We start from the raw sequence: 22,047 nt of genomic DNA, 5'->3' as shown, positions 1-22,047 counted from the left end.
GAAATAGCATATCTTCATTTGACAATTGCTTGCCTTTAGCATTGCGTAAAGTTTTTTGGAATTACATTTGGAATAATATTATTCACAATCAGTTTTGCAAGAATGCATTTAAAAAAAAAAAAAAAAAAAAAAAAAAAGATACACAACACACTGCTATTTGCTGTGCACAAACAGAGCAAAAAGGTGATCCATGTTCCCAAGCAGAGACCAGCAGCAGCATTTGAATTCAAACCCAGATAGGAACACAAGGAAGTAATAAGGCATGACTGCTTGGAGTGATAGGAACCAGATGTTTAAGTGCTGGTAGATGGTTGTTGATTTATGCCATTGAAATCCTGGAAGAGCCTGAGACTTCAGACATCAAAATCATGACAGTTTTGTGTCTGAGAAAGCTGTTTACTTCTTGAGAAATTTGTCATCTCTTCTCGTTAGCTTTCTAAGTGTGCCTCAGTCATTTTTTGTTTTGCAATCACATGGATAGAAGAACAATGTTATGCTGTCAGAGTTTCATTGCCACTCATGTAGGATGATTTGCTTAATTCATCACATGAATAAAGGCAGAATCAGTCCTTTTTCTGCCACAAAGTTATCAGTACAATTCTCTAATTAATATATGGCATCAAGTATAATTTTACCTCTTTCCTTCAAGAAAACTTTTATTAAGTAAATTACAAAATTTAGATACGGATTACAGCTGATTAATTTTGAGGCTTGTTAAATCAATGACTTTTCAGTCCCTTGCTAACCTGCAACATGTGATCAAACATATGTATTTTTAATTGTTGTGGAACCCTTTACTTACACCTGTCATGTACCATTCATAATATCAGATCTTGCGCTTGCTTGTGTAGCATGTTTAACTTTTAGCTGAAAGGATGAAAGGTGGAAGATTCAGCTTGTATTTGCAAAATAATTCTAGAATGGGATCAGTTTGGTTTACTTTTAAATTATTTTTTTCAAAGGCCTTTCATTATGTAAGCTATATAGATGTATGTCTAGCACCTACATATTTTGAAGGCCAACAGGCAAGAGAGATGGAGAGGTTAATGAACAGATTTTGTTGCTTAAGTGAGGGTGACAATAAATAAATCGTTTTCAGTGCAAAATTGTTATAATGTTTTTATGGAAAGAAATAGAAAAATAAGTAATTAGGAAATCTGCACTGGTTTAGGTGTGTATCATCTAATCTAAAATCTTGCCTCTTTTAATTTAAAATCATTCCTCCTTATCCTGTCACTATAAAACTGTGTAAAAAGACAGTCTGCCTCCAGCTTTTAAGCTTCCCTCAAGTACTGGAGCCTTCTCTTCTGAGCTTTCTCTTTTGCAAGCTGAACCATCCCAGCTCTTCTCAACCTGTCTTCAGAGAAGAGGTACTTCTGCTCTCTGATCATCTTCTTGGCCTTCCCCTGGACCAGCTCCAACAGTTCTGCATCTTTCTTTTGCTGAGTACCCAAAACCTAGATGCAGTACTCAATCCAGGTCAGGCCTCCTGGAGGCAGAGTAGAAGGAGACGATCACCATCCTGTCCCTGCTGGCCAGCCTTCTTTTGATGCAACCCAGGATACAATTGGCTTTCTGAGCTAAAAGCACACACTGCAGGCTCAAGTCCAGCTTTTCATGCACCAGGACCCAAAAGTCCTTCTTGTCAGGGCTCCTGTCTGGGAAAGTTCTCCTCTTCTGGATGGCATTCCTTCCTTCTATTGTGTCAACTGTACCACACATCTTGGTGTCATATGCAAACTTGCTGAGGATACGCTCAATCCCCCTGTCTGTATCACTGATGAAGATGCTGAAGAGCACCAGTCCCAAGATGGACTCCTGGAGTGTACCACTTGTAACTGGCCTCCACTTGAAAAGAGAGTTACTGACAACAACCCTCTGGTTATGACCACCCAACCAATTCTTTATTCACCAAATAGTCCAGCTTTCAAATCCACATCTCTCCAATTTAGAAAACAGTTTATTTTGTGCAGGACCACGTCAAGGGCCTTGCAGAAGTTCGTGTGGATGTCATCAGCTACACTTCCTTTGTTCACTGATGCTGTCACTTCATCGTAGAAGACCTTCAGATTGGTCTGGCATGATCTCCCTTTGATAATACCATCCTGGCTGTCTCAGATGACCTCTTTATCATGTACGTGCCTTTATGTTGCTTCCAGGAGGATCTACTCCATTACTTCCCCAGGCACAGAGGTGAGGCTTACTAGCCTATAGTTCCCTTGGTCTTCCTTTCTCCCTTTCTTGAAAATGAGAGTGATGTTTTCCTTTTTCCACTCACCAAAGGCTTCACCTGAGAGCCATGATTTTTTTAAATATGATGGAGAGTGGCTTGGCAACCACATCAGCCAATTCTTTCAGGACCCTGGGATGCATATCATCTGCCCGATAGACTGGTACACATTTAGTCTCATGAGGCATTTTGGACTTGCTCTGCTCTTACAGTGGGAGGGGTTTTGCTCCCCCAAACCCCACCTAAGGTTCAGGATAATGAGAGGTGTGGGAAGACTGACTGCCAGCCTTCTCCATCTCTGTTGTAGCCAGTTTTCGCTCCTCATTTATCAGAGTGGGTACATTCTCCTTTGCCTGTCTCTTCTGATCAACGTTTCTACAGAAACCCTTTTTGTAATTTTTCACATCCCTTGCCAGGTTTTGTTCCTCCTGCACCTTGGCTTTCCTGATCCCCTCTCTGCGTGTCCAGACAGCATTCCTATATTCTTCCTAGGCCACCCATCTCTGCTTCTGCTGCTTATGCTTTACCTACATGTGCTCCTGATCCCTTCTGCATCAGCTTAATTTCTTAACTTTATTTATAATCTAATTATCTTATAATGGAAGAAATTAAATTTTAAATGAATATCTATTCTACAGAGAATATGTATTTTCTAAAAATCTAAGTAATATCTGTTAGTGATCCATCTTTCAGAGACTAGAATATGCATGATATTAGCTGAAATATCCTGAGTATTAGTTATGATGCCACATGGTCCTAGATATCCCGTATGTAATGCTTCCCATCCTAGTAAGATTTCAGCCACATTGTAAATGTATATTATAAGAATCTAATTCAGTAAAGTTTATTTATGCTGTTTTAACTGAAAATCAGAATAAAGCAGAGGAGGAAGTAGTTTTTTTTAATCACTAGGAGTAATTAAAAACAAAACAAAAGAAAACAAACAAAAACAAAAACAAAACCAGGAAAGTACTTCCCTAATTTATTTTTTCAGAAGTACTGAACAGGATAAGTTTTTTTTTTCCTTGCAGAGAGACAAATCTGGATGTCCTACTAACCATTACAGTTGGAAAGTGAGTGTGGATCATACTAGGGTCTAAGCTAGGGGAATACATAGCTTAGCAAAGGTAAGGAGGAAGAATCTTCATCTCTAAAGTCTTGAGTCTAAATTGCTTCTGGTAACATGCTGTAGACACCAAAGAATGGCGTGGGTTGGGAGGGACCTTAAGGATCATATAGGGAGGGACCATGAAGATCACCAGCATGGGAGCTGCTGAGCAGAGGCAGAAGGCTGGTCAGCTGGACTGAGCAAAATCAAGGTTAAGACCAGTAATGTACAATTTCTGTAACATTTTTCTCTGCCATCTTTCAAGGGTTTGTGCCTCTATTATAGCCATACAAGTGTTTACAGTCTCAAGCAATATTTGTTACCAATGTAGCTTCACTGTAGGATTCAGGCAATTAAGTGTAATTTTATTGTTGTTGTTTTGAGAATGAATAAATGGCATTTTAATCGAGTATTTCCATTCAATTGGAAATTCCTTGTTACAGTTGGGGTGGGCCACATGACTTGCGAATACAGCTGTGGGAAACATTTTGAGAAACTTTTTTGTTTGGGTTGCAATTGCCAATTTGTCAGGGATTTCAAAGAGATGTCTTGTATTTGAAAAAGAAAAGAAAAAGAGAGAAAAAAATGCTACACTGGAAATCAAACAGATCTACTGAAAGACTGCTGCTGATTGTTTATTTGTTTGTTTGTCTGCGGCCAACATCTCTAGCTCCTCAACAGGACTAAAAGGATCTGTAAAGTCTCAGCTCCCCCACTCTTAGGCCTGAAGCTCAGGTTTTACAGTCCTGCAGAGCCCTGACAGGCAGACCACCTCGGAGCTGGGCAGGGACTGGAAATTCTGCTTCAGAGGGAATCGCAGCAACAAAAAAGCTGCATGTTCTTCCAGACTGGAACTAAATCAAATATCAAAAACTTCATATATTCTGCCAATAAAGTTACCGTACTGGGCATAACTTCTAGCTATGACTTTAGAGTCTATTTTTGAATAATTTGTTCATGAAGTTTGCCTTTTGTTCCTATGCCGTGAAATTCCATAGCTGTTTTTGTCCGTGTGAGAACTGCACTGTCAGACCATTACAAAATCCAGTAAATAAGAATTAGAAATCTCCAGGAATGTAGCTTGATATCCTTGCCTTACCAGCATGCACAGCAAAGCAGTCTAAGCATCATATTAATGTATTCAATGCCATTGATCTATAAGATATGCAGAGCTTCCCATGCTGTATATTTTTTATAGAGCTTTAATGTACCTGGGCATGCCTTTTGTGTGCTTCTGTTGGACTAGGAATAGAATTAATTTAGGGGCTTGGATTACTTTTGGAAAGTTTCCTTTCCCCTTAGAAAGTCCTGCAACTTTATTCACAGTGAACGGCATTTTCAGTAAACTGATGGGTATGTTTATGTCTTGTGTTTATATCTTGTCTGTAGTCTGATTTGTTTCTCTTCTTTTTTGTTCTCTGCTGTTTGTTACAGGTGGTAGTGGTGGGAGGGCATTAAGCCTCAAGCTCTACTGACAGTGCTAGCCCATAGAACAGAGCTGCACATTAGAGGAGTGATGACAGGGGACCTGTCTCCTTGAGTGGGTGACAGATATAGTAGAGTTTAAAGTCTGCTTGCTCAGAATTTTTCTGCAGGAAAGAGGAGACATTTTTTCAGCTCATTCAATGAAATGGAGAGGAAATGATTTTATGAGCAGCAGAATTACCAAAACTGAGTTTCCTTCTTCATCGTCTTTCTTCTCCTCTTTATTGCAGTACACTCTGTTTCTCACTGTCCTCAGTATCTTGAGTCCATGCCATATTTTCATTTCTCCCACAGCATGACTCTCTGAGCCTCCTTCAGTATGTTGGACTTGTTTGAGCAATGGTCAGCAAATGCTGATGTCAATTGGCCATAGGATTGTGGGTTCTTAGCGTCCAGAGCCTGACTTCCCTTTTCCATTAGTGGGAGGTGCTGACTGGATTCTTATCATTCTCTGTTTAGTCTCCAGCTGTGATAATGCTTACCAGATTGAGTACTGTGGCAAATGTAGTTGAAGTTATGCATTTACTTCAAAAACTGTTGTAAGAAACTGCGAGGTAGACAGAGAGTTTAATGGTATTATACATATTACCTTAACTATTAAACAAGTCACCTAGACATTCTGCCTATGCCTAAAGAATATTTTCACTCTGTGAAATTTCATGAATGTCCACAGGAACCTCTTTCCACGTGATTAGTACAAGTGCTAATTACCAAACCCAGCTGTACTATCTGTTCTTAACTTACATGTGACATTCTTCTCCCATGCTTCTGTCAGCATGACTCAGGTGCAGTGTTGTCGCAGCAAACTGGAGGAGCACTACTGTTCAGATGGGATTGAATTTGCCAGCGTGCGTGAGGAGTGTGACTCACACAGTGGTGAAAATTCCACCTGTGAAGCTGAGTACTTTAAGGTGAGATATCAGAGCTACTCCTGTTCATCTCTTCAGAAATTATGTTAACTAGATTAGTATTAAGGTTGATCCCACAGGTCACTGTACTCAGTCCTGATGCATGTAAACAGTTCTTCCCCACCTACGCCTCTTGTCTCAGTTAAGACAGTGAGCTTTGTGCTTCTTTGAGAGAACAGTCCCTCTTTGGGCGAAGCAGTCTACTTAATTATATTTTAGCGAAGACAGATGGTAAATACAAAAGGGTGGAAAGTCTCAAATGGATAATTGGCTAGGAAACTACTTTTGCATCAACACAGTGTAGGAAGGGATGGGTATGAAACTCAGACTCATATCAGCTTCAGCTTTCATTAGTTTCATTGCCTAAGATGGTGGTCCTGGGGGCAGGACTGAATAAATCCTCAAAGTGCACTTTATAATTTTAATTAGTGTACGTATCTTTAGATAGCTGACTTTGATTTACAATATGAGACATCTGTAAGCTTGTAATAACAATATTTGATACTAGAATAAAAATGCCCATCAGTGGCATCTTTATGTGTTCTATCTCCACCTTTATTACTGTCTCTCCTTTTTTTAAAAAAAGAAAGTAATCATAGTCTTACCATTCTGTAGAATGTTTTTGGAAGAAAGTTCTATCAGTAAGTCTGAAACTTTGACCATGACCCAGTCCCGGACAGTCTGGTCCTATTATAGATTTCGTTCAGTGATGGTGAAAATGTGAGAGTGATTTTACTACTTCAGACTACTCAAAAATGCTGAATGTTTTGGTATCATAGAATCATTGAATCAACGAGATTGGAGAAGACTTCCAAGATCATCCAGTCCAATTGTCCTCCCACCACTCACTGAACCATGTCCCTTAGTGCAACATCTAAACATTTAGTGAACACCTCCAGGGACGGTGACTCAACTGCTTCCCTGGGCAGCCCCTTTCAGTGCTTGACCACTCTTTGTGAGAAGAAGTTTTTCCTAATACCCAAACTGAACCACCCCTGGTGCAACTTGAGGCCATTCCCTCTTGTCCTATTGCTGCTTATGGGGAAGAAGAGGCTGATCCCCACCTCACCACAACCTCCTGTCCTGTAGCTGTAGAGAGCTATAAGATCTCCCTTGAGCCTCCTCTTCTCCAGACTAAACAATCCCAGTTCCCTGAGCTACTCCTTATAAGACTTGTGCTCCACACCCCTCACAGCTTTGTTGCCCTTCTCTGCTCAGAAGGGCCTGAAAATGAACACAGTTCTCAAGATGCAGCCTCATCAGTGCCGAATACAGGAGGAGAATCACTTCCTTGCTGCTGCTGGCAACACTATTTCTGATACAAGCCAGGATGCCGCTGGCCTTCTTGGCTACCTTGGCGTACTGCTGGCTCATGTTCAGCTGAGCATCAACCAATATCCCCAAAGTCCATTTCTTCCACACAGTCTTCCAGCCGCTCTGCCCAAAGCCTGTAGTGTTGCCTGGGGTTTTTGTGGCTCAGGTGCAGGACCTGGCACTTGGACTTGTTGACCTTCATCCCACTTGCTGCAGCCCAGCAATGCAGCCTGTCCAGATCCCTCTGGAGGGCCTCCCTTTGGTGTCATCTGCAAATTTACTGAGGGTGCAGTCAATCTTCCTGTCCAGGTCATCAATAAAGATATTAAATAGGACTGGCCTCAATACCTACCCATGGGGAAGTCCAGCTCCCCAGCTGCATTTAACTCCCTTCACTGCCACTCTCTAGGCCCAGCCTTCCTGCCAGTTCCTTACCCAGCAAAGAGTGTACCAAGCCACAGGCTGCCAGCTTCTCCAGGAGAATACTGTGGGAAACACTGTCAAAGGCTTTGCTGAAGTCTAGGTAGGCTACATTGACAGCCTGTGCCTCATCCTCCAGATGGGTCACTCTATCACAGAAGGAGATCATACTGGTCAAGGAGGACCTGCCTTTCATGAACCCACACTGGCTAATTATTCAGTTTAAACAAAACCCATCTATTATATAGAGGATGGCAGAAAATGTCTAACTCAAAAATAGCATTGCTCTCTGAATGGACTGAATGGACCGTGTTCCTGGCAGTAAGACCCCACTGATGGTGGGGCTGTGAAGTAATTCACATTTTCTTTGTGAGTAGAAGAATCATAACATATTCTGTTGAGTCTGGCAATGGCTCGCCACAGACTTTTTTGCACGTACATCACGATTTCTTATTCATGAGATAACAGAACCACAGAGGGGACATCTCTCACTTGTTGACCATGAGCAGGATACGCCCTGCTCTGTCAAGGGCAGGTAGATAGAGATTCTTGTACCAGTAAGAAGCTTGTCTGTATGAACATGGACAATATGGAAAACATTTGGAATATGGAAAAAATATTTAGCCCTCTATTTCATCACACTGAGAGACAAGGAATGAATGAACAAGGACTGGGATGGCAAGTACTCTGCTGATTCAAGTGCTTGCTGTTAGAGATATGTTTATAATAGCAGTACAATTGTAAACACATGACAAAGCACAACTCTAAAACAGAATACAACTGTTCAAGGAAAATCACTTTCCTATCTATTGATTGGTGTTTCCATATGTTGTCTTGTCAGCATGAGGAAGAAGTATTAGTGATTGTTTTTTTAATAAGTACAGGCTTCTTTAAAGATGTCAGGTTTTCATGTTGACAGCTGTGTTATTAAATAAAATGGACTAAAATAAGCTGGGCCTCGATCTTTAGCCCAGGGAATAAATAACTCTGCATAGTTCATGTCACATAAGTGAAGTCTTCCCCCAGCAAAATGCATGTGTATAGGCAGTTGTGAACATTTTCTGACCTTTGTTAAACCCCAAAATATGCTTCAGGGCTGTCCAAGAGAATGTCAGTAGTCACTAGAGCTTGCTAATACTTAAATGGTAGAGAAGATTGTGGGCTATTGTCTGAGCCCATGTTCTGTCCCTGTTTAATTTGGTTGTATAAACATTATCAGTGATATGTAACATTTGTGAGCAACATTCTGTTTTCTGCTCCCTAATACAAATATCAACATGTACATGTCTAGCTGTAGTACTAATATTGTAAATAATCTATTTAATCCAGGATGGTAAATTTTTTGCTGATATTATTTTGCACCTGATTATCTGGGTTCAGTCAGTATTTTTGGTTATTATACTCTGCTGTGGTAAACAGACATTCACATCAAGCTTATCTCACATGGATTTGGATCTTGTTTTGCCTAGAATGGTCCATTTTAGTTTAGTTTAAATAGCACAGGAATTCTTTTGGGTCTTTTGTCTCCTTCAAGAAAACAGAAAGGGTGGTTTGGTATTTCATTTATTAGAATCAAAAAATCATAGAATCACAAGATTGGAAAGGACATACAAGATCCTCTAATCCAGCCGTCCATCCATTATCATTGCTACCACAAGCATTAAACCATATCTCGTAGCTCCTCATCCAGATGCCTCTTGAACACTGCCAGGATCACTAATCACTGTTAGGATTACTGGATCAAATGAGGCAGCTAGTTTTGTTTTGAATCAAAAACTTGCCACTGGAAAGAAGATAAAAAGACCATGTTGTGAAAACATTTCCCTCAAGTTTTATACTTTGGCTGTAGGCATAGGTTATAATGGACATAATTCTGCTTCTTCAGGTTTTTGGTATTACAACTTCTCTTGCCTTAAAAAAAATGAATGCAAAATTAATAATAAATCTTTAAAATATTCCTCAAAAGATTGTGAACAAATGCAGGTTTTACTGCTGATAGAGGTGATTTAGAAATGGAGTTAGGAAAGCTTCTACCTGTGCAGCTCCTTGAAAGGAGAGAAATTTGTAGATATTTCACGTTCTTTAAGATGCTTAGATATCTTCTCCAAATCATAGGTGCTTTCTTTTTCCAAAGATCAAAGTTCATTTTTCTCAAATTTTGACAAAAATATTTTATTTGTATATATGAGTTGAGCTTAGCATTTTCATCACTTTGGCCTGCTGAACATAGTTTTAATTTCTGTTCATCTCTTCAAAAATTCTGCAAAATTCCACTGAATTGCATGTATTTTTTCTGACCATTTCTCATAGCCATCTACAGATTAGTCCAGATTTCAGCAAGTGAGAGACCTCTTGTGGACAGACATTAAAAAAAAAGCAGTGTTAGTATACAGTTTACTCTTCAAGTTTTGGTACCTTAAATAATGACATAAGTAGTAAAGATTATTATCAAATGTAACTAATCAAGAAAGCTTATCAGAGACAGAAATTTCAGATGATTTCTAATCAAATGAAAATAAAACTTCAGACTTTTCGTAAGCAACTGTTGCTGGACTTAAATATATATGCAACTTCATTTTCATGTTCTTAGACACTGGTTATTTTTCACTCAATGCAGTCAATACGAGCTATCAGGACAGTACAGTAAATGCTCATTTCTAAAACAAGTGGCATTGCAGCATGTACTTGTTCCTTTCGGTGAGAGGGCAAAATATGAGAGCAGTGGAGGGATCATAGGAATAAAGGTGGGACACAGCTTTCAATCACAGAAAGTATAAGGTTGAAAGGGGTCTCTGGAGGTCATCTGATCCAATCCTAGCGTGAAGATCAAGTCATGTCTTTGATGCTGCATGGGCTTTTACAGTTGAGAGGCAAAGCAAAAATGTTTGAGAGTATTATTAGGATCACTTAAAATGCAAAAACTTAAGAGGCAGAGAAAATGTGGCATGCAGTGGTTCTAGCAAATTAGTAAATGCCTCTAGACAACTGGCAGCCTTTGGAAAAAAGCTGCAAATACATTAAGAACAGAACTAATACTGACTCTAGGCTGCATTTCAGTCTAAAGGATTAAAGACTATAAAAATAAATTAACAACCGTGGAAAAAATTAGTGTGAAAAAGAAAATATTGAAATTAATTTTATCAGGGTAGTGCTATAATGACATAATGTGTGTTTTAGTGACATAATGCCTTGTGTCTTGGTGTAACGGAGTGCTCAATTAATATCAATTAAACAAGCTTTATTGCTGCTGTCTTACCATTCCATGATGGAAGAACTGAAAGAAAAAAGGAAAATTAAATGACTTTTTGAGTTTGCAGTGTCTGTAGAGGATTATGAAAGTATACAGGGTTCTGATTGTGCTCTGAGTATGAGGCCATCCATCATCTTACTTCTGTAGCTGAACAAGGAATCTTAGGCTTTAGAACTTCCAGTACAAAATATTCTTGGGTCAGTAATAAAAGCCACCTACATTAAACATCAGTTAAGAAAATGTTTGACTCTTATCATGTCTAGATAATTTTGCCGTGGTACATGAACCTAAATTATTATTATTATCAAGATTTTAAATCAAGATGGATAGTGTTCAGTTAAAATAAATATAGGCTTGAACAAATGTTTCAATGCATGCAATTATTTTAAATGAGGATTCCGTTTCTCACAGACGCTGCAAGACATAGCAGGCTCTACAGTTGAAGATTCACATTAGCTGGAGACAGAGATTTTTTAAGTAGGTGCTGTCTCAGCCTGAAGGAGATAAAGAACATAAGGTTATTCAGCACTTCAAGAACTGCAAGATAAATGATCACTCCCTACAAAAACATCCAGAGGAACTCTTCCCAGTTTGAGCATTCTGTGACAAGACAAATAATTAGATGTGAGTTACTTCATACACCTAACATGAGAAGCCAGTGAGGATATCCAGAAGGATGTAATAGGACAGTTTGGCAAATTATCAGCTGTAATTCAACGTTTGGTTGTCAAAAATACATAATCTTAAACCAAGCAATCTTCAGCTCAGTTTGAATTTCTGTATTTTAAAAAATGTTTGCAAAAATTGGAAATCCACCAAAATTTTAGACATGTTTAAAACTTCGAGAAGGATGCCTCAGGAAAGTATTAGACAAGTTAGGCAAAATAAATATTCAGAAATGTGGGAATTCTTGAAAAAAGAGATCAAGTCTTTATTTCTAACATAATCCAGAATATGAAAATATCCCAGACATGTTGGTGATGAAGAAGAGCATCTGCCACTGAAAAAAAAAAAACAACAACCCCCCCCCCCAAAAAAAAAACAAGAAAAAACAAGGAAAAATTTTTAAATTATTTTACCTTCATGATACTCTGTGCTTTAAATGAGCATTTTACTGTCATGTAATGAGAGAAACATACATACAATGCCCTCTATGGGAAAACTGAGAATATAGGCAGGTCCAAAGTAGTGAAAGTAATGCAGTGTAATGTAATGGTTAACTTCTTTTCAGTAAGTGAGGTGCTTAAATTTGCAGAAATCTGGTTTGCTGTTTATTTATTTATTCCATCTGCTCTGTTATTGTTGCAGGCCACTCTTCTTTTTTCAAGGGAAAAAAGAGTCTGGAAGAATAATAAAGTTAATAATAAGAGATTAAATCTGCTTTTCACATGACAGTAGCAGTTAGCAGATAACAATTCCAAAGAACCAAATATTTTTGCCACTTTCTAACAGCTAGAAAGAACAGCAAATAAGTTAGCAGTGTCTCCTCAATTTAAAATAAATAAATAAATAAATAAATACAGAGGAGTAACTTCCCCTGTGTTCACTTCTGTGGTGTATTCCTGGGCTGTAGTTCAGCAAGTCTGGAAGGTGTGGGTCATGTTTAATTGCTGGAAGTCATGTCAGTACTTAATGCTCTTCAATGTTATTAGACAATGTGGTTTGTTTTTCAGAGCTGAGTAGCTTCTTTTTCTGATCAGTTAACTCTAGCTTTGGATGAATCATGTTTGCTTGCTTGTTTGTCTGTTAGCTTTGAGAAGGACTCACTTTATTGATTGTGCCCCAATTTAAGGAACTAGATACAAAAGGGACACAGAGAGTTCCAGCTGTTCACTGGCGTTTGCAACTAGGCTATGCAGGCAGAGAACCATGTAATTCCATGTACACGGGTGGACAGTTCTGGTCCTCCACAACACCATACTGGTGTATTTGTGTAAAACATTCACATATATACATTATTTTATGAGATCTAGATCCAAGTTTGGCTCTATGTAAGCAGATCCAGAGCTCGCTGAATTCAACTACAGATTAATATGTCTGAGGCTAAGTATAGCAGAAATTATTGAAGAATTTGCAGAAAAATTTTGATCAGTTTGCCAACGTGAGATAACACTATTTATACTACTGAGAGAACTTCCAGTGATTTGTTTGGGGCTAAGATGTGACTCTCTTATATTTTTAAAATAGAAATGTTGTTACTGTTGTCTACTGGGAAAGACTGCCCAAGTTCAAGGACAGAGCTGTGAACCCAACCTGAAGATAGGATACCAGTGTGGAATTGTCTTCAGAGCTTGTTGTGTGAAGGGTCAAGAAGGCACAGATGTATCCATCAGTGATGATGCTCCTAAAAAGGAACAAGGTATTTTATATTGCAAATTATAAAAGACTGAGACAGAAAATTATATGGGATAGAAAGAGCACTTGTATTTGAAAGAATTTCTGCTGCAATTCCTCTAATTTGAGATCTCTTTTAACAATTTAATGATGCATGTATATTGGAACTCATTTTTCGTCTAGTGGTGGCTGAAATGTATATTCCAAGAAGCTAAACAATTGCCATATGTGTGGAATTCAAATGTTGCTTTTTGTGTGAGACATGTGCCCACAGATTTGAAATGCTGGGAGGACTGATCATTTCTAGACAACACTGTATCTGCATTTATTTGATGTTGTCAGAGGAGGAGGAGATCTAGACAGCAGCATTTCTTGACATACCTCTCCATACATAGTCCACAGATCTGAAGAGAATCAGCATGGACATACTGATGTTAACAGACCTATTTTTGTCTTTTTTTTATCTTTCACTCAACAGACTTAACTGAAACTGCAGAAAAATCATGGTGTAGAATGTTGCCCCCTTCATGGACAGCTGAGCACTGAAAATATGTACTCTAGCCTGTAGATCATCAGTAGCAAATTATAAAAATGGACTACTTAAACCCCACTGCAACAACTTGCACTAGTGTGCCGGAGCCAGTGTGTTATCAGACTTGTTTCAGATCTTTGAAATTTTGCTTATGTCAGTGTACATCCTTATCAAGTAACCTTTAGAAATAGACTGCCAATTTCTTTGTGTACTGCTCTCGCAGCAGGGAAATTTCCCTTGTCCATTTGTTCTGGCTGGAGGGTATGTAATTGCAGGGTAGATACCTTGCACCTAGTTTACTGTGTCTATACTAAGAATTTGCAGACTCAAATTACTTGCATGGCGGAAGAAATGTATCAGTACATGAAAATGCAGAATTGCAAAATACAATGTGCAGTATTTCCCCACTTAATTCTGTGGGCAATTGGCACTTACAAAGACCCTTAATGTGAAGATATCAGCAAGCAGGGCAGGACAAAATTCTCATCACTAAGCTAAGAGACAGCCATGTGGTTGAACATATGTCAGATATCCTGTAAGTCAAAGAGTCTATGTCAAAGAAAGGCAGTGCAAACAATAAGAATAGACACCTTTCTTTTGTTTGTAATACAGCACCTTGTGATTGTATTGTGCAATAGCAAGGCACAGAGGGGTTAAGCTGCACAGGATAAGACAGAGTGACTCCATGTATGATAACTTCTTGGTCACATAAAGACAAATCTCTGGTACTATGTCCCAAAAGTACTCTATCAAGTCAGACCAGACTTGAGCAAACTATTTACAATAGCTTCTATGTGATCAAAATGCACCCTTATGGCTTGAGAGGTCTGTGTATCAACTCAACCTTCTGCACACAAACTTGCTTCCACATCCATGATGTTGTATTTTCTTGTAAGTTACCATGGGTTGAAAGGTATGTGGAAAAGTATTGAAATGTGACTAAGCTTCCTATTCAATAACCAGAGAATTTGGAGATTGTGTTTTTACACACGCATCACTACCAGCCTACCATTCCCAAAGTATTCAAATTAGTGAGGACTGGGGAAATCCATTAACTAATTCTTTGGCCAAGGAAGGGGATTCAGAGAGTGGATGTATCCAGCCCTTTTATGCCTTTCATATAGGGGAAAATAACGCTCAAGACACATGTATGAAGCAAACATATTGCTGATCATAAAGTATATTTGAAAGAATGCTGTAATTAGGTTCCCAAATGTTGGGTGTGGATTTTTTTTTGGAATGGAGTCTAAATAAATAACTGAGGTTAATCTGATTTTCATTAAAACTGTAAGTACCCCAAGCTAATATATAGTCAGTGGAAATCAAGCATGCCTCAACAACATGTTTTATGAAAATCAGGTTAAGCTCTGGTTAAAAGCCTGATGGTAAGAACTTGCATTTGAAAATCTCAGCCCATATATAATCTATGATCACAGCATGACTTTCATACTGAATCGGTCAGATGGAAATTGCCCCATGGGCATATGCATTTGAATGTCAAATTTAAGTATGAAATAGCTGTAAAATACGTAAATAATGGTTTTTAATTTTGTCCCGTTGTATCCCAAAGCTCTGTTCTGAACCCCATCCCAAGCAGGCAGCTTTTTACTGTTAGAAGAAAAGTGCTTTCTCTTCTATTGCCTCTCTCTCCTCTTTTTAGTTGAAATTTCAAAGGAGGAACTAGACCAAGAAGATCCTTATCTGCATGATGGCTGCAGAGGTAAGTCACATGACTAGTCCTGTTAGCCAGGTCTTTTATGATTGCCTCCAATAAAGTTTAGTAGGCTTAGATCTAGTGATTAGTCAAAACCTTTTGCCTAAGCTAGTTTTGAGTAAAAATAACAGACTGAGAATCCTTTTAAAGAAATAGTAGATCATTATGAGATGCCTCCGTTGTCTTAAAGGAGGGCATTGTCTATCATGATGAAGTTAAATCTTACCCAGCTGAAGCTTGGCCAATACATTTAACTTTCATTTAACTTCTAGTTGATAATACCTCTGTTGTGTTACTTATTGAATGCATGGAGTACTCTGGATTCTTCAGACTATATGGATGCTATATTAAATATGAGTGTTTTTCTCTTGGGATGATCAGAGTGATTGGATATAAAATGGGACTTGTTTCCTTTTGAGATGCATCTCATGAAAAAATGGAAGAAAAGTGTCTAGTGTCCTCATTAATTGAACAGTTCTGTCTCGTGGGAAGAATGTGTTGTTGGGGTATTGTTCTGCTAAGTATTCTGATTTACTGCTTGTCACATGTGATTTATATGTCTATAAACTTAAAACAGCAATGATGTATTATGTTCTACAAGCATTTCAGAACTAAAAAATGTATTCAGGTTAAAATCAATTTAATGGACTTCAATTCCAGTGGAGAGATGATTTACTGTGCTGCATGTTGGATTGCTATTAAATTCTAGAGAGGTTGGAAATGTGTATTAGGTCATTAGCTAGTCAGAGCCAACACAAGTGCTAACTCTTGTCTCTAGTTGCCAGTGATGTACAAGAGATGACATAAAAAATGTGTTACATATTTTCCTAGCATTATTTCTTGATGTAATCTGTTGTTGCATTTGTCAGTTATTCAGCTGTCTTCAAGAGACGTATTGTTGTGACTAATTATAAATGAGAGTTTCTGTCTGCAGTATATTTTCTGATAAACTTGGCAAGCTAAAATTACTCGTGATTTTCCAAGCTTCACCAGGGGGAAACTTAAATGTCTTAGGAAGTAGAACTTCCAACAGTTTGTTTTGGAGCACTGTCATGACACACGAAGAAATAAATTCTATTATGCCAGCACCTCAACAATAGATTTTACTTTGCTTAACTGGAGCTCACATTTTTAGCAGAGGTTCGAAAAGCAGTTGCTGGCCATCTTAGCTCAAGACTATTCCATGTAGTGTCGTTGCCTTTGCCAGTGCTTTGTCTGAAGAACAAATTTCCTAGTTTCTGTTAATACCTTTCATTAGAAACTGTGATAATTTTAAGAATTGTTTTCCTTAATTCACTTGAAAGTTTTAGTTAATGATAGCTGCATTTGCCCACATTGCTTGTGCTTATCTCATACTTTTTGTTTAATGCCTATCCAACCATTCCCTTGAAAAACAGAAGAAGATAGATTTGTACTGACAGTTTGTTCTAATATCATCAATACTGTTAAAACAAATAGTAAGATAGGAAGATTGTAGCCCTTTTTCTATCCTGAGAATATTAAAAGAAGCAGCACCTTGGTCCCCGGTGACTCACAAAAATAGGTCTCTGCTTCAGTCCCTACCCTCCAGCTTCAGATATGAAGCTTTTACATCTATAGACAGTCGTGATACCAATGACCAGAACCTGCAACAAGAAACCATACCAGCAGCTTGCAGTGGATATTATAAGAAGAAACATTATGTGTTTGTAGTGAATAACTCCCTGTTAAAAGGCACTGAAGCTCCCCTCTGCTGGCCTGACAGGGAGTTCTGCTGCCTCCCAGCAGCCAAGATCTGGGATGGTGCCATCCTAGCATGATAAGCATGACAAAATCAAAGAAGATTATAAAGCCATGGGAACACAAAAGAAGAATGCTGATGCCAACTCTTCAATTTTTCCAGTTGGAGGGAAAGAGGAAAAGCTAGAAATAGATATATACTGTACATCAAGTCCTATCAAATGTTGGCTGATGCTGGCATGAGAGTTTGGGGTTTAATGACAATAAGACTTTCTGTGAACATTATAACATGTAAGGGAGGTATGGGATCTACCTGTCTAGAAGATGCAGGGCAATCTTTGGCAGTAGGCTGACTGACTTAGCAAAGTGGGTTTTAATCTGAAGGGGAACACATTACAAACATCTGGAACTCAGCCAGGCCAATCAGAACAGTGACAAATTTTCTGTAGCAGCATCCTGTGACATGAGCAGAAGGCCAGCCTCCTCAAGGGTTTGTATAGCTATGGAGGATCCTCTTGCATCCCTCTAGGGAAATGTGCATCCTAGACTGTTTTCTTCTCTGAAGTGCCTGTGTACCAATGCATGCAGCATGGGGAATAGACAGGAAGAATTAGAAATCTCTGCATGATCACAGGGCCATAATTTCATTGTGATTGCAGAGACATGGTGAGACAGCTTGCATGACTGAAATGTCATGGATGGCTATGTACGCTTTAGGAAAGACAGACCAGCAAGACGGTGGTAGAGTTGCTCCTCATGTGAGAGAACAACTGGAATACATCAAGCTCTGCCTAGGGATTTGTGTTGAATGAGTGGAGAACTTAAGGGTAAGAATTAAGTGGCAGGCTATTATGGGTGATGTTATTACAGGTGTTTACTACAGGCTGCCTGATCAGGTGGACAAAGTTGGCCTTCTACGGATAGCTGAAAGTAGCCTCATGATCAGAGGCATTGGTTTTCATGGGGAACTTCAGTCACACTAATGTTTGCTCGAAAAACAATACTTCGAGGCGCACACACAGTCCAGCAGATTCCTGCAGTGTGTGGACAATAACCTTCTGATACAGGTGGTGGAAGAGCCAGTGAGGAGAGGTGTGCTGCTAGACATTTCTCTTTAAAACAAGGAAGGACTGGTTGGGAGTGTAAAGGTTGGGGGCAGCCTTGAATACAGCAATCATCAGATACTGGAGTTCAGGATTTTATATGAAAGAGGAGAGGCAGTAAGTAGGATTGCAACCCTGGATTTCAGGAGAGCCAATTTTGACCTCTGAACACCTTCTTTGCTTCAGTCTGTATTTCTAAAACTGTCTTTAGGGAATCCCAAACTCTGGAGATAAGAAAGAGAGTCTGGGGAAAGAAAGACTTCTCCTTGGTTGAGGAGTTTCTAGTTAGAAATCATTGAGGCAAACTCTGCATACACAAATCCAGGGGCCCTCATTGAAAGCACCCATGAATATTGAGGGAGCTGGCAGAAGTGATTGCCAGGCTGGTCTCTTGGAAGGTCATAGTGAATGAGAGAGGTGCCTTACCTCCATCCCTAGGAAGACGATGGAACAGCTTATTCTGGATGTCATCTCCAAGCAAGTGGAAGAAAAGGAGGTTATCAAGAGTAATCAACATGAATTTACCAAGGGAAAATCATGCTTGACCAGCATGGTAGACTTCTGTGATGTCATCACCAGCTGGGTAGATGAGGGGAGAGCAGTAAATGTTGCGTACCTTGACTTCAGCAAGATTTTTGGCACTGTCTCTCACAGCATCCTTGTAGGCAAGCTTAGGAAGTGTGGGATAGAGGCGTGGACAGCGAGGTGGGTTGAGAACTGACTGACTGGCAGAGGGTTGTGATCAGTGTCAGAGTCTGATTGTAAGCCTGTAGCTACTGGTGGTCCCCAGGGGTTGGTCCTGGGTCTGGTCTTGTTCAGCATCTTTATCAATTATCTGAATTAAAGGATAGAGTGCACGCTCAGCAAGATTGCTGATACAAAGCTGGGAAGAATGACTGACACACCAGAAAGCTGGGCAGGCTGGAGCTTCAGGCAGAGAGGAACCTTATGAGGTACAACAAGAAGAAGTGCAGAGTCCTACACATGGGGTAATAATTGAAAACATCAGTACAGGTTAGAGGCTGATGGTATCTTGGGATGCATTAAAAAGAGAGCTGACAGCAGGTTGAGAGAAGTTCTCCCCATCTACTCTGCCTTCGTGAGGCCACATCTGTGTCCTGTTCTTGACTCTTCAGTTCAAGAAAGACAGGGAACTTCCAGGGAGTGTCCAGCAGAGGGCATTAAAGCTGATCAGGCGGCTGGTGCATTTTCCTTTTGAGGAAAGGCGAAAAGACCTGGGACTCTAGGACTCTTCAGCCTGGAGAAGTCTGAGAAGGGATCTTATCAATGCTTATAAATACCTAAAGCGTGGGAATCAAGTATGTGAGGCCAGGCTCTTTTAGGTGGTGCCTAGCAACAGAAAAAAAAACAAAAAACAAAACAAAACAAAACAAAAAAAAACGAAGAGGGCAATGGGCACAAACTGGGGCATAAGAAGTTCCATACAAACATGAGGAAAAACTTTTTTACTATGAGGGTGACGGAGCACTGGAACAGGCGCCCCAGAGCAGTTGTGGATTCTTCTTGTCTGGAGATGTTCAGAACCCACCTGGATGCTTTCCTGTGTGACCTACTATGGAGAACCTGATTTAGCAGGGGAGTTGGACTAAATGATCTCCATAGGCCCCTTCTAACTCCTACAATTCTGTGATCAATTTATTTCTGAACAAGATCAGAAAAAATAAGTTTTCTTCACGATAAGCCAAATTTTGTGTAAATTTTGTAGTGTCCTCTTACTGTTGCCAGAACAAACGCAGCTCTCTTCCACATCCTTTGTGACTCCTGCACATACCTCACTAAGTCCTTAGTATCTCAGTAAGAAGTCTTCATTTTTTTATGTTTTTTATGTTATGGGCAACTGGTTAATTTACTTCCTCCTTGTATTCTTTAGTGATAAAAAGAATCAGTAATTTCAAATACTTCTTCCAGTGTTTAGCCCTTTCCTTCTTTTATATACGTGTATGTTTAGTTACTTTTAAAATAAATCAGTAAGCAACATGTAAACAAGTGGTTTGTTTCAGTTCCTGTAAAGAGCCTCCTAATTTTATAAGACTTCTTAAAATCTAAATAGGTGGTGGTCCCTGCTCTCAGCAATGCAGAGACACGGGATCCAGTTATGTCTGCTCGTGCTTTGTTGGATATCAGCTTCAACCAGATGGTGTCAACTGTGAAGGTAAAAGAACTGAAAACATTTCAGTTTTGATGATGTAATTGATGATTATCAATAAATTTATTTTAAAAGAGCAAGAATAGATTTAAAGAAAAAAAAATCCAGTTGGAAGAGATCAGAATATTCTTACTTATCCCAGATGGGGAAGGATGTGAGATCTTAAAAACGTCTGTTTAAATAGAAGGTGGAAGTAGTGAAAAGGTGAAATGTGAGATCAATAGAACAAGTGGAGGATTCAGAGTAGAAAAGACCCAGGAGATCTTGAGCTTCTTATTGTGAGTAACCAAAACCTGTTTGTTTGTTTGTTTTTTTACTGTAGTATATAGTAAATGATAAGACAGATGAAATAGAGTAGAATTGTTCAGCTTGCTGACAGAAAGTTTGAAAGTTGTTGATACTATTAATCGCAGGGGAATATGTGAGTATTCAAAAATAAAAGGTGTTACTCATCAGGAGTGCCTTTTTCTCTCATTAACTGAAGATGGAGTTTGAGTAAGTAGATCTGATACAACATTCAGATTATAAATTAGATACTGATTGGTCAGATTAACACTAGCCTAGTGTGAAATACCAAAAGGAAGAATTTTTACATGTGACACACATGGGTGCCAAATACTCTTATAAATACAAAGAGAAAATGAAACAATCCCAAAATAAATGTTTTTCAATATTGAGAAAGTAGGAAGTGGATAGTTGCAGTCTGTGGGTTGAGTGGTCCCTGGGCCATGTGTGTGTGAGATCCAGAACAAAGTCAGTGTTTCTGAAAGTTTGCCTCATTCATGAAGTCACTCTAGTTGTCTGCTGCTGGACACAGACAGATAGTTGTTGGTCCTTTGCTCTCATCTAGTACAACTTCTTTCCATTCTTAAATACAGTGAGCCAGCAGTCGTTGCTCCTGTTAACATTGGGGTCGAAATGTCTTTACTAACACTCTGAGAACATAGATGAGCAGCCATGTTGTGAGCTTGAGTTTGAGGCCAAATCCACACAATTCTTTGCATCCTTATGCTCAAAATAATGACTGCTTGAAGGTATGCCCACTACTAACCTTTGGCGTGATCTTTTCTCAGGGATTTCTTTCTTTTTTTTCTTACAATTTACTCTCATTTTTTTGTTTGTTTGTTTGTCTCTCATTTTGCATATTCTAGATATTAACGAGTGTATCACTGGGACACACAGCTGTGGGATTGGACAAACTTGTGTCAATACATTAGGATCTTTTCGTTGTCAGCGGGACACGAGCTGTGGAACTGGTTATGAGCTAACTGATGACAGTCGTTGCAAAGGTATGTCCTGGGCAGAGAAACTGATGTCTTCCAGATTTGTGTAAAAAGAAATAAAGAGTGACCAGGTGTTTCAGTTTCAAAATGCTAAGGTAGATGCAGGCTTTGTCTTCAGAAAGTTTAAATTTGTTACAGAGGGATTCAGTTCTTAAACAAAATATTCTTAAGGATGTAAAACTTCAAAAGAAAAAAAAAAGAAAAGGTTAAAACTGGTGTTGACTAGCTATGTTTGAAAAAAAAAAGGGGGTTAAAAAGTCTTTTTATTTATTCAGTAAATGACTCCAAGTTGCATCTAACTCAAAGTGTACAGTTAGCAAACTCCATTTGTTGTAGAATTGATTTTCACCATGAAGAAGTATGTTCCTCTAGAGCTTAGAATTGCTTAAAAACAGACTATAATTACACTGCATTGAGTAAGTGAACTTAGCCAAAATTCTGGGTAAGGCTTTATTATAGGAGCTCATCAGTGAAGTGTAG

At 39.0% G+C, this 22,047-nt stretch overlaps 1 protein-coding gene across 1 annotated transcript in view; it reads left to right on the top strand.

Annotated features, from left to right (window-relative positions):
• The window catches only part of FBLN1 (fibulin 1), a gene marked incomplete at both ends in the record, with an annotated part of 82,197 nt that overhangs the window by 16,358 nt on the left and 43,792 nt on the right, over positions 1-22,047 (top strand). Inside the window, 5 exon segments of the mRNA XM_079549567.1 lie at positions 5,599-5,734; positions 12,903-13,074; positions 15,242-15,301; positions 20,189-20,290; positions 21,436-21,573. Of these exon segments, the coding sequence (XP_079405693.1) occupies positions 5,599-5,734; positions 12,903-13,074; positions 15,242-15,301; positions 20,189-20,290; positions 21,436-21,573 (608 nt within the window).

Source organism: Tetrao urogallus (assembly GCF_951394365.1).
Source record: "Tetrao urogallus genome assembly, chromosome: 1".
NCBI classification, from domain to species: domain Eukaryota; kingdom Metazoa; phylum Chordata; class Aves; order Galliformes; family Phasianidae; genus Tetrao; species Tetrao urogallus.
Note: the sequence above shows the minus strand (reverse complement) of the source record. Positions and strands in the feature narration are given on the sequence as shown.